The sequence below is a fragment of the Daucus carota genome, chromosome 3, assembly GCF_001625215.2.
Source record: "Daucus carota subsp. sativus chromosome 3, DH1 v3.0, whole genome shotgun sequence".
Classification (NCBI taxonomy): domain Eukaryota; kingdom Viridiplantae; phylum Streptophyta; class Magnoliopsida; order Apiales; family Apiaceae; genus Daucus; species Daucus carota.
The window spans coordinates 51,586,849-51,599,582 of NC_030383.2; the positions used below are offsets into that span (position 1 = coordinate 51,586,849).

Consider the following 12,734-nt stretch of genomic DNA (forward strand, 5'->3'; position numbering starts at 1 on the left):
TTCAATTATTCAAATAATTATTATTTAGTCTAAATAAACATAATACTATAATAATATAATAATTATAAATTAATGCTTATAATTATATGTATGTATATATAATTTATTAAGTATATATGAAGATAATATACATTAGTTCATATTTTATGAAAATTTAAACTTAAATAAATCATTAAATGGTTATAAAATGATGACTATATAGTTACAAATGCGTGAGGTTAAAAATATAAGGGCTTTTTTATAATCTATATACTCGTTCAAATCAAATATGAACCATAAATCATATTTGGGTATTCATGTAGAATTGAAAAATAATATGATACCTAATTTGAGCAGATATACGAGTGCTCATATCTAGAATCATATTTTGTTCGAATATAATTTTTTCGTCAGGTTTGAATCGTTCTCAGAACAGATATAAGACATGCATCATATTTTTGAGTCTGATATAAGCCACACCGAATAATTCAAATCGGCTTGCAGCCCTACTCTGGAGGCAGTTGCTGTTTGCCGACGATTGAAAATTCATCTTTCATACTCGCTCTTTTGCAGCCATGGTTCTACAAATGAATTTAATATCTAAGATATTTTTGTCCATCATTGGGCATCATTAAGTGACAAACTAGATGCTCAGATTAGCAATCCATAATCAAAAGAGCGACGGCTTATAGAGTCACGGTACTCTATACTCAAGGAATCTGACCATATCTCGTTCATATTCGACAAAATATGGTCTGCCAGTTTAGTTTGAAAGAAATCCGGCCATCTGGTTCATATTTGAAAGACTATGGTCTGCCAATTTAGTTTGAATCAACAGTAGAAGACTTCTCCTCCTCATTTCACCAAAAACACTTGTAAACGAATAATTAAAACACAAGTCCTCAAGAAATATTATTGGAAAAACAACAATATGAACTTCTTCTCTGAGTTGGATCACAGAGAGAAACAAAGCACTAATCAAAACACAAGCAGCCGAGAAATATTATTTTAAAACAAAAGCAATATGAACTTCTTCTCTGAGTTGGATCGCAGAGATAAACAAAGCACTAGTCATTCAAGTAAAGTAGCAAATACTGAAAATTCAATCAATATATAAATCCTACTTTCCATCCAAGGCATTCAAAATGGTATGTTATTAAAGCTGAAGCCAAAATGATAAGATGAGTTAACCAGAGGCAGTCTTCTTCTGCTGAAAGATCACAGCATAGATTGGCACTCCAACACCAATGCTGAAGGCAGTGAACACGCCAAGACTCATCTTTAATGCTTGATGTTTCATCATGTCCAAGTTATACATGTGCTTTGAATGCATGTAGAATGGTTCATCGTGTCCATGTCCTCCCATTCTCTTTACGCTTGTTGCATGGAAGCTTCTATTCACTGCGAAAACAAAGAATAGACCACCCTTTCAGTTGCATTGTCATAATTCTACAGGAGTTTGTTAAAATGTTGAACACAGACACCACAAACTTTGATTATAATTTACATTCATTTAATTTAGCAAAGAAACTGAAATTTATTTAATTTAAGTTGATAACAAATATGTAGTTCTGATCAACTAAGAAATGTCAAGTCTGAAATTTTCAAAACACTTTCGGAAAAGCTTAAATATTGATACACTGAAACTTAACTTAGTCTACATCTTTAAAAACATTTGGTTTTAGTAGCCCCACTCAGAATATCTCTAAATAGCCTCTATCCCCAATACAGCAATACCCAATACATCAAAACCTTGGTGGAGAGTCTGTAAACAGACAAGAAATTAAAACGAAGCAGGATTCAACTAAGCAACTAGCAAAAGATGCTTAATCTTTGTGAATGTGCTGAAAAGTGCAGATAATGTATCTTCCTAATGTAAAATCAACTTACAGTTACTATCATTTAGGATGCAATTTACAAATGGGACTCTTGTGTAAAATATGAGCATGTCTCAACTAATAATAATATTACAATTCATCATAACAGCTTTAATTTTTTCACTAATTTCTAGTGCCAAAGTAAGGGACAATTCGCACCTAATTGGCACAATGGAACATATGAGCTAAATACCATAACCTAATTTTGAGTGTAATGATTAGTTAAAGACAACAGATGTGATATCCTGTTACCCAGAGATAATTGAATTGTTTACAAGATACGGTACCACGAGTGAACTAGAACAAGAGACAATAACACACTAGGAATAGAATACTAACTGCAGGATTCACATATAATTTACAGTTTTCTATCGGTTAAAAATAAAAATAAAAAAACTCTGGTCAGTCTGATACCATTTCTCTGTTTTATCATCACATAGATGCGCTTCTACAAAAGGTGTCTACTCGCAGGCTTTACAAGCTGCCCCAGACCATATATATAAGTATATATATATATATATGGCTAGGAAAGACAATCCACTGGAGCACATCAATGTCTGATTTGGCTAAGAATCATCACCCCAGAATCGTTATTTCATCAAATTTCTATACTAATGAGAAATTCTAGATGTATCAATCTTCTCTCTCTCTCGAAGTTAGTCTTTGTGTGTGTGTGAGTGAGAGAGGGAGGGAGGGAGGGAGGGGGAGCGGGGAGGGGGGAGGGAGAGGGGCTTAAAATAATCCATAACAATATAACCTTCAAGGTTTCACAAGAAAGAAACATAACCTTCACAAGGTAAGAATATGAATCGATATATTGACATACAATATATGACATCAACATAACAATCACAAGGTAATAAAAGTAACAAGAAATATAAGCTGTGATAGGTATATTAAATATTGCACTGAGCAATACTCAAAAAAATCCACAACAAATGACAATTGAAGAGTACAAATACAAACCACCTAACTAACAAAGAAGCTACCCATATAGAAATTAACCAAGAAAAACTTCAAAACAACATTCATTTTAAAGATAAAAATCTTATAACTTAACTGACCCAGTTGCAAACGAGCATAAATCAAAGTCAAATTTATTAAGTGAACATACCCATCAGAATCAAATGGGTTAAATATATACAAAACTCTCGGCTATTAAATCTTTCATAGAATGGTACAATATCAAACAAAATAATCAAAAACTAATCTTAAAACCCTAGATATGTGAATCAATCTGCTCAGATAAAAAAATAAAACGATACAAAAACAATAACACAAACCAAAAACAAGGACATCATTTCACTAGTACAGAATCATCAAAATCAAAACTTGATTAATACCCAAATCATTCCGTACCCCAAACCACAAATGACAAAACCCTAGATTCATTTACAAATCTGCAGAATAATATAAAACAAAAACAGAAATTGACCTGATTTGGGGAGAATTGAGGATTGGGTTGATGAGATGAGCTTGGAAGCAGATCTGAGTCCGTTGTTTAAGGCCATCACGAGCTTCGGTCTTCTATCGCTAGCTGAAATGAAATTGATTTACTTCTCCTGTTTAACCCAGTCTTCTTTGTGAATATATACTTAAACGATAGTTCGAACTTCGAAGGCAGAAAGGGTATCGACCGAAGATCGGCGAGGTTAGGATAGGCCCATTCACGTTATGACCCAAGTTTTGAGCCCAAACGAGATATAGTATTAAAGTTTGACTTGACTTTTTTAATATAGTTTTTTTAATGGAAAAATTTCTTTCTTTATCATATTTTTATTGTAGTATTGTAAACACGTTATAAATTTAAAGTAATAAACTAAATATAATATCAAGCGAGTAAAAAAAATATGCGTCGATGAGAAGGTGAGAAAGACAGGAGAGATGATGTTATTGCTTGTTCTTTCAACTCATTTGTACATGTTCTATTTATAGTTGAAAATTATTTAACTTGCATAATATGAATACAAACTGGTAACCGTGTATCGAAAATAGAAAGTAGGCTACAGTTTTCAAATTACATGTATTGGTAATTGCATTCTTCTAGTAACTTTGACAATCACTCTGTTTCATTTATAACACTCCCCCTGATTGTCAATGTGAGTTATTATTATAAAGATTGACTGCTTCGTTAAAACCTTGTAGGAAAAAACCCAATGGGATAAAAACCTTGACGAAGGAAAAAGAGTACAGTCTCCCCCCAAATAAAATGTCTCACATGTTGACATCTTGATGTAGTAAACCTTTTAATCTCTGCATACCCATATTATTTCTCAGCTTCTCAAATGTTGATGTTGGTAGTGATTTCGTAAGTATATCCGCCATATTATCGCATGAATGAACTTGCGGTACATCGATATCACCATTTTCTTGAAGTTCATGAGTGTAGAAGAATTTTGGCAATATGTGTTTTGTTCGATCCCCTTTAATATATCCTTCTTTAAGCTATTTGATGCAGGCTGAGTTATCCTCGAATAAAACTGTAGGACTGTCTGAAATACTTTATAATCCACACGATTCTCGAATATGTTGAACGACATACCTTAGCCAAATACAATCTCTGCTTGCTTCATGAATTGCTAGTAACTCTACGTGATTTGATGAAGTTGCAGCCATGGTCAGTTTTGTAGATTTCCAAGAAATAGCAGTACCACAATATGTATCCAGCATCTGCCTATCCAGTTAGTTGTGATCTTGAACTGCTTGGAAAGAATAACCCAAGATCAATTGTACCCCGAAGATATCTGAATATATGTTTGGATCCATCCCAATGCCTTTTAGTAGGGTCAGAACTAAATCTTGCCAACAGGTTCACTGCGAATGCAATATCAGGTCGTGTGTTGTTTACGAGATACATGAGAGCGCCAATTGCACTGAGATATGAAGTCTCAGGTCCAAGAGCCTCTTCATCTTAGTTTCTAGGACGGAAAGGATCCTTTTCAACCTCGAGTGATCGAACAACCATTGGTGTGGTTGGTGGAAGAGCTTTGTCCATGTAGAACCGGTCAAGAATCTTTTCAGTGTAGTTTGTGTTGTATTTGACTTATTTTTATCTAATATAATATTAGAATAAATACATTATAATGTATTTATAAGTTACAAATGGTTATATGATTTATATATTTATTTATTTTGTGAGTTACATATCAAAGGAGTTAATAGTATTGATTGTCATTTAAGCGGAATTATTGTTGGGCAATTATGTTTTGGGGTGGAGGATTGATATGGTATGTATATAGTGGATAATCTTTATAAGAAAGAAGCACTGGAAATAAGACAAATGGTTGCTTGTTCAATATTTTTTCGAAACCCGAAAATATCTCCATTCGTTTTATTCTAAATATTATTCACACTTGTAAGTATTTAATATATTTTCAGTTTTCAACATTAAAATAACTTGTGAAGTGATTTTACCCATCTTGTATCGCCCTATGTAATCTTGATAGATAACTTGTTCTTCGATCGTTATGTTTTCAAATCTTATAGACATATAGGGTTTAAGCATAATTGGTGTCTGTTTACATTCTATCTTAATTGTGGATGTGAAACAGTATGGTACACGTATATCGACAGATAGCGTGTATCAGTCTCGTGTTATCTGATTAGTTATCAACCATTACAACCAAATAAAGGCATAACTCTGAATGAAGTTGTTAATGAAGCTAGAATCCCATGTTTTATTCCCATAAGTAATCCAGTTTAATCACTTAGTTATAATTCTTAGTTTCAATTATTCGAGTTAAATTAGTAAGTTAAATAAAACCAACCAACTTGTTATTTGTCCAGAATAATAGTCATATATTGTTGCATAAGTGCATAATACTCGATACACTAGTCTATATGAGAACGAACTGAATTTGATTCTATACTACTAGTAACCACGTACGCTTGCGTGATTTTGTGCGAACACTGCTCAAGTTTTCGTGTACAAGTACATCTGTGCGTGTACTATAAGTACATCTGTGCGGCAACATCTGCCGAAGGTTTGCCTCGGAGGCAGGGCTGCAAGATTATGTGAAGCCAAGTTTTACCACGATCTATTACTATAATTTTTTTTGCTAAAAGTTATCCTGTATATTTGAAATTCTAAAACACAAGTTCTTTAAGCATCAAACACTAGTAGAAGCAACGTTCCTTGCAGTTTTTTATGCAGCAAACATTGAATAGCATTGTTTATTAGAAGTAAGAAGCTTGTCTTTAGCAGAAGCTAATATACAAGAAACCAAATCAAACCTACAAGGAGGATAAATCACCAAAGAATGGCGTCTTTCACAATGAAAGGATAAGAGATCTCGCCTTCTTTAATTACTGTGTTTTTACTGGCCATCTTTTATACCTCAGCAAGTCCACGAGGATGATCTCTTGATAACAGGCTTCATTTGTCTATCCTCCTCCAGGGAAATCATCCCCAAGTGGGATGGATCTTCCAACATCATCTTTGCTACCAAATATCCTGCTATTGACCATGTCTGATACTTCCTTGCTTGTTTACCAACATATCTTCCAAGTTTCCCATCATAATATTCTGGCCAGCTATCTTTAAGTAAACGGTTCTCCGCAAGTTCAATCATTTTTCTAGCAATTTGTGGCCTTCCAGTTTTTATACAGGCAGCAGTTACCAGCCACAGAAGTACTGCACAAAAGTATAGAGTTGTTGTTAGAGAAGATTAGAGGTACGTCATTGGAAAACCAAAGCTATATATTCACTTGTATCATCAGACCACATGTCAAAAGAGTTAGTTTGCGGAAAGAAAGGAAACAATGTATATTTAAGTGTATAGTGCACACACATAAAAGTAATTTACATACTTCTAATAAATTCATCTTATAAATTTATTTTAACTTTCAAGCTCATGAAAAAAATCATTAATAATAATAGAAGTCAAAATTTCCGGTGTAGAACAGAGGGGCTGTATTCATTGCCGTCATGTTGGCAAGTCCAGCTCATCAACTAGTCTAGAACTAGTTGTTGATTAGTCAGATAAATTAGTAATAATATATTTAATAATATTTATTATATAACCATCTTAGCCTAGAAAAAATATATGTGTATTAATAGAGTGAGGGATGTCATACAAGGGGTGACTGATGTCATGATGATGCCATGGTAGGTGAGCTTAGTTAGGGGCCGGAAGGGTGATGTCATGTAGAGGTGGGTGATTTTAATGTTATAAGTGCTGGGAGACGCCATACAGGGGGTGGGATGTGTAAACCGCGGGTTGGGATGGTTGTTTCTAGTTTTTAGGCTAAGTGGTTTCTAAGCTTTTGCCACTAAATATAAATATATTAACTACAAAAATCACTTTTTTAACATTCATATACATATACGCTGACCACACACACACACCAGTTTCAATTAAAAGGAGATCAAAAGCCTGAAAGAAAAATGGAGTAGCATGTGTACGTTGCTGATAAGAATTTCAGAAACTACATTCTTATTCGAATTGGACCAGATTTTGCACCAGTTGACCCTTCTAAATTAACCAATGTTGTGAAAAGCGCAAGTCAGTTCTAAGCGGTGGGAGAAGCTTCTAGCGCTTAAGCGGTAAAGCGGGCGCTTAAGCGGTAAAGCGGACGCTTAAGCGTCCGCTTAAGCGTCCGCTTAAGCGGAATTTTAAGCGGGTCAATAAGCGGATTAATAATATATAATTAAAATATTTAGTTATAATAATAATATATTGAAAAATAATATTATGTTGTGGAAAGAATTTAAATTTATATTAATTTTAATGAAATATATATTTTTAATATTTTAATATAATTATAGTTATATTATAAAAAAAAAATATTTGAAATTAAAAAAATTGGCAAGTCAACATCATTTTGACTGCTTAATCCGCTTAATGACCACTTAATCTGCTTAAGAGTCTGCTTAATTTTCAGAAACGCTTAGTCACCCGCTTAGTACAAAATCGAAACGTTTTAAGGCGATTCCGCTTAGGTGGCCGCTTAAACGCCCGCTTAATGCGCTTTTCACAACACTGAAATTAACTAGTCAATGCTGGATAACTAGTCCAGCGCCACAACGACATCCTGTACTAAAGAAGTACGTGATGTGCAGGCTTCCAAAAAACATTATCTTATAGCTTAGTACTGTTGGTAATTATTGTCCTTCGCTTGCATTCACTCCTAAACTAATATAGTTACATGTAAAAATATTACAGGCATGTGTTGCAAGAAACGGAGACCAAATGTGTGAGAGAGCACGACTACTTTGGAACCAAATTTCAACAAAGTCAGCTATAATTGTAACAAATATTTAGGCGTCTTTCAACCTCGGTAAAAATCAGTTAGGGTGACATATAAAGGCTCCTTATTTCCAAGACCATGTTTTTCAGCCATCATGGTCCATCTAGAAGCACAAAAATCCCGGTTTATTAACACAGGTTGAAATAAGCTGTTCAACAAACCGAGTAAAGATGATAGTTTAATAGAACAATATAAGCAAAGGCCACAAGCACGGTATAAGAGAGGATGGAAGAACCTGGCCAAGAGCCTCCATTGTGATAACTCCATCTGGTATTCTTTGGATCGCAGCCAGTTACAATTCGCCATTCATGACTTTCTATAGCAGGATAACAAATTTTAATTGGCATCTCTCCAACTAGCTCCTCCCATCGTTCCTCAATAAGATCCATAATAGCAGCAGATTGTTCAGGAGTGGCAAGAGAGGACAAAATAGCAACACAATTTCCCAGAGCAAACCATCGGAAATCCATCCGAGCAGGACTGACATTGCCAATAAAGTAGCCCCCGCGTGTCGGCATAAAGTCAAATACCCAGTCTGGGATTGAATCAGGAATAACATTAAACTTATTTACTGCAGTGTGAGAATATTCCTCTGTTTTATATCGATAAATGTCATTCAATTGTTGGAAGTCAAGCCAGAAATAACTTCTCATATGGTAACTTAAGGCATGTAAGCGCTTAACAATTTTTTCCATAAAGTCTTTTCCTTCTGCATCAGGTTTTAGCATTGCCAACGAACATTTTAGTGCCATGTAGAACAGTGCCTGGATTTCGATTGGATAACCATAAATTCCCTGAAAAAGAAAAACCAAAGCAGTGGAATTAGGACCACCGATACATGTTGCAGAACTATTAAGACGGTCACATAAATGTCAAAACATGTTACCATTGAACCACAGGTCAGGTTTATACCTATAATACGTGTCTTACAGGAACTTAAGTTTTATCAACAGTCACAACTTAACAGGATATATGACATATCTCCAGTATCATTGTCTTCAATCTTATCCACAAAATAATTAAAGCCTTAACTGCAGGGATTACAAAGATTATGTCTCTGCTACTACATCAGAGAATCAAAAAGCATTCATTTAGTACAGATTTTCCATGTGCTAATTTGACTGATGCCAAGCCAGATAACTTATGTACAGCTTGATAAAGATTATGGCTATGGATGAGAGAGAAAATAATTAGCAGAACTGCGAAAAGATTAACTTCTACTTACAATGCACAAGTCGCCAAGTGTTGTGCTCTGTGAAGGAGATAAGCTGGATTGACAGTGCATGCCCTTTTCCATACATCAGAAAGTTACTAATATTGTGAACCCTAAACCACCATTTACAGGGCATTCTCATATGATCATAAACCTAACCTAGGGGTGGCGAAATAAACATCTTTATACTCAGAAAATACAGATGATTAATATAGTAGCAAGTTCAGAAAAGCTGCTTTTAGATTTACCAAAAAGTTTTTCACCTAATTGCGACAAAAAGTTGTTGCTATCTGTCTGCAACAGGCAGCAACAATGCCAAACAGTACCCTAATGAATTTTAAGTTTTTTTCAATTTCGGGTTCGGGTTTCGGATTTCGGGTTTTGGTATATCCATATCCAATCTAGAAAAAAAAATCAGTTACACCCGAATCCAATCCGAAATCCGTCAGATCAGGTTCAGGTTTTCATTTTTGGGTTCGGGTATGGATAAATGATTCGGGTTTGGATTTGGATACTATCATATCCGATCCATTCTGACCCGACCCGAATGTCGTCTCTAACCTAACCAAAGAAGGAGGCTAAACTTTTGTAATAAGAATTTATAAGCATCAGTGAGATTAATTCAAATAAACACGCATTTACACATACAGAAACTACTACTGTGCACATGTAAGATTCTTTTCTTTTTTTTTTTTGGGTGGGGTGGGTGGCGGTGGGGGGTGGGATGTACCTGAATACAAATAGGCTTTAGTTTAAACTGTATAATTATAAAATCTCCGTTTAGGCCTTCATGATACATTTTCTATAAGAAGTGTGAACAATAATTCCTTTATGAATATGCTCACACAGCTGATACTCAAATCTTAATGTTAAATCATCAAGGAGACCAGGTTCCTTCATATATAACCTCTATAAGTAGCTACTTAGAAATTCAGGTCAAGGATATTTTTACAACAAAGATCAATGGTAAAAACACCAAAGGGAATATAACATCCTCTAATGTGAACATGAAAATGAAAACTAACGTGATAAGAGTTATATCATTATGGTAGATATAAAAGACTAGGTAACATATCAAAATTAATATAACAGAAAAAAAATATTTCTCAAGTAATAAACAGAACTTACCATTCTTCGGTCAATCATTGAGCATCCATCAGCGCAAAGAAGAGTTGGAAATGTATCGAATCCCTCTGATAAACAGAGACTTAGTATGAGTCTCATACCCTTTTGGCACTCTGGTGTTTCAGCTAAAGTTAAATCTCCAGTAGATTTTGTATATGCCCGGAGCAGGATAATCCACCAAAATCCAGAATCAACTGGAGCAACTCGTCCTATTGCACTCTCACCAAAATCTGCTACAACACTATCTGTTTTACGATCCGGATTATGAAGAACTTTGAAACTTGCTGGCATTGCCCCTTCACCTAGTTTAAATCTGTCTATTCGTTTTTCCCATCCTTGAAGCTGGATTGTCTTTAGTAAGAAGTTTTTAACTATATCTGGCTCACCATTCATTAGAAAAGCCAGTGCACTTGGTACAAAATCTCGAACAAAAACCTGAATATCGATCAAATATTGGTCAAAAATGTACAAAATCACTTAGCCAATATAACCACATAATGAACAAGACTGACTAGACTTTTATGACAGGAAGAAGTTCTTTAGACATCAATGAACAAGTTTAGTCTTTCAAACTCGGTACAAGTTAGGTTTAACTAGTATACGTGTGTGTGTGTCCTTAGTTTATAGTTAGAATAAACCTGACCACAATGTAAACCATGCTTGACAGAACTGTGATATAAAGAATGAACTACTATTTTAAAATATATTTCAAATGTCTCACCTGGTCATAATTTAGTACTTCCTCAGAAGCATGATCATATGCAGCAATAGTGCCAACTGGTTGGGACCGAAAGAACACCAAAGATCGTCTTAAAGCATCCCAGGCTTCGGCAACCATGGGATGGGGTTCAAAAGAGTTCCGTGCTGACGAACCAGGGGTATCGTATCCGGAACGTCCTCCTGGTGAGTAAGAACTCTCAAAGTTATCCAGCCCTCTTGCTAAACCAATTGACAATTCACTGAGTGACCTTTCATCAAATGACTTCTCCCTTTTAAGATTCAGCCTCGGCTTGTCAAGAAGCTTGGTGAGATCATAATCATCCATCTCAGACATTGAGCAAATGGAACTGACATTCCTAAGTCCAAATTCTTTTGTAGCCTCCATAACCAGCTTTTATTCAGCAATACACTGCAGCAAAAGAGAAGCTTTATAATAAGTCTTCGGACATAAAGGTTGAGTCCTTAACTAATAAATGCCAGCAAGATGTGATACAGAATTGCAACAGATGCTAGAAAAAAAATAGTAAACTACATTGCAACAAGTCAACAACCCCCCCAAAAAAAAGAAAAAGCAGATGATATTTATCTCAAAACTCAAAAATATGTCCTTATCATGTTCAAGAACTGGAAAACTAGCACTATTACTAAACCCCACAAAAAGAAAACTCTAAAAATTATTCTATTTACATCCAATAACAAGACAAATATATACCAGTTTTAAGAGAAGCTAGAAAAATGAAAATGTCCTTATCCACAACCACAGTAAATTAAAAAAAAACTTTTTTTTTAACATTTATACACAAGCTTATCCAAAAGAATAATTATTTCATCAGCATTATTAAATGATGGGTACCAAAAAATATCCCACACTTAAGAACTACTCCAATCAAACTAAATCTATAGTCCACATAAAGAAAAAAGATGACATACAAATCCCAAATTCAAGATCCACAAAACCCCCACAATTAATAATAAAACCCCAAATTCAAGATCCACAAAAAACCCCACAAGAGTAAGATGCAAAATAGCAATAAAAGTGCATGAAGAAGCTTAAAAATGGGAACTTTGACCACAACGTAATGGGTATAGCAGATCCAAAATCCTGATTAAGATGGGGGGAGAGAGAGAGGGAGAGAGAGAACCTTGTAAAATAAAGATGGGAAGTAAAGCTGTGAAAATTCCGGCAAAGTGGGCGGAGTAGGGTGGGAGAGAGAAGAAGGGAAAAAGAGAGCATGGCTGGAAGGTGTGTGTATATATACACACAAACTCTATTGGAGATAGACAAGAAGCTTCAACGGACCGTCATTTTCTTTCGATGTCATAATTATTTTTATTTACCGGCTTATCCGGTTTTCGACAATGCTATTTTCTAAATATATTTCCCGTTTTTTATGGTTCAAATATTTATTCATTTATTCGGATCTCAAATACACTTCTCAATTATTAGGTTATAAATTGATTAAACTTCTGCCGTGCGAGCTGGGTATACTCGTTCATCATTTTTCTCCAACATTAGGTTTTAACTTTTGGCATGTATCTTTAAATTGAGCTGATAGATAAAAAAAATAATT

General features: G+C 34.7%; 2 protein-coding genes and 1 non-coding gene across 3 annotated transcripts; all 3 read right to left on the reverse strand.

Annotated features, from left to right (window-relative positions):
- Positions 1–954: 954 nt before the first annotated feature.
- LOC108211412 (uncharacterized) lies at positions 955–3,463 on the reverse strand. Its single transcript, XM_017383009.2, has 2 exons — positions 3,292–3,463; positions 955–1,380 (listed from the first exon to the last, which is right to left on the reverse strand). The coding sequence occupies exons 1-2, from the start codon at positions 3,365–3,367 to the stop codon at positions 1,166–1,168; spliced, it is 291 nt and encodes a 96-aa protein (XP_017238498.1). The 5' UTR covers positions 3,368–3,463; the 3' UTR covers positions 955–1,165.
- LOC135151869 (small nucleolar RNA snoR127) lies at positions 2,254–2,441 on the reverse strand. The gene has a single exon (XR_010290777.1). It is a non-coding gene; the product is annotated as a small nucleolar RNA snoR127 (small nucleolar RNA).
- Positions 3,464–5,954: 2,491 nt separating the features above from the next.
- On the reverse strand, positions 5,955–12,445 carry LOC108214903 (probable alkaline/neutral invertase D). The gene is made up of 5 exons (XM_017387145.2): positions 12,306–12,445; positions 11,165–11,572; positions 10,447–10,878; positions 8,341–8,899; positions 5,955–6,489 (listed from the first exon to the last, which is right to left on the reverse strand). The coding sequence occupies exons 2-5, from the start codon at positions 11,546–11,548 to the stop codon at positions 6,194–6,196; spliced, it is 1,671 nt and encodes a 556-aa protein (XP_017242634.1). The 5' UTR covers positions 11,549–11,572; positions 12,306–12,445; the 3' UTR covers positions 5,955–6,193.
- Positions 12,446–12,734: the final 289 nt, after the last annotated feature.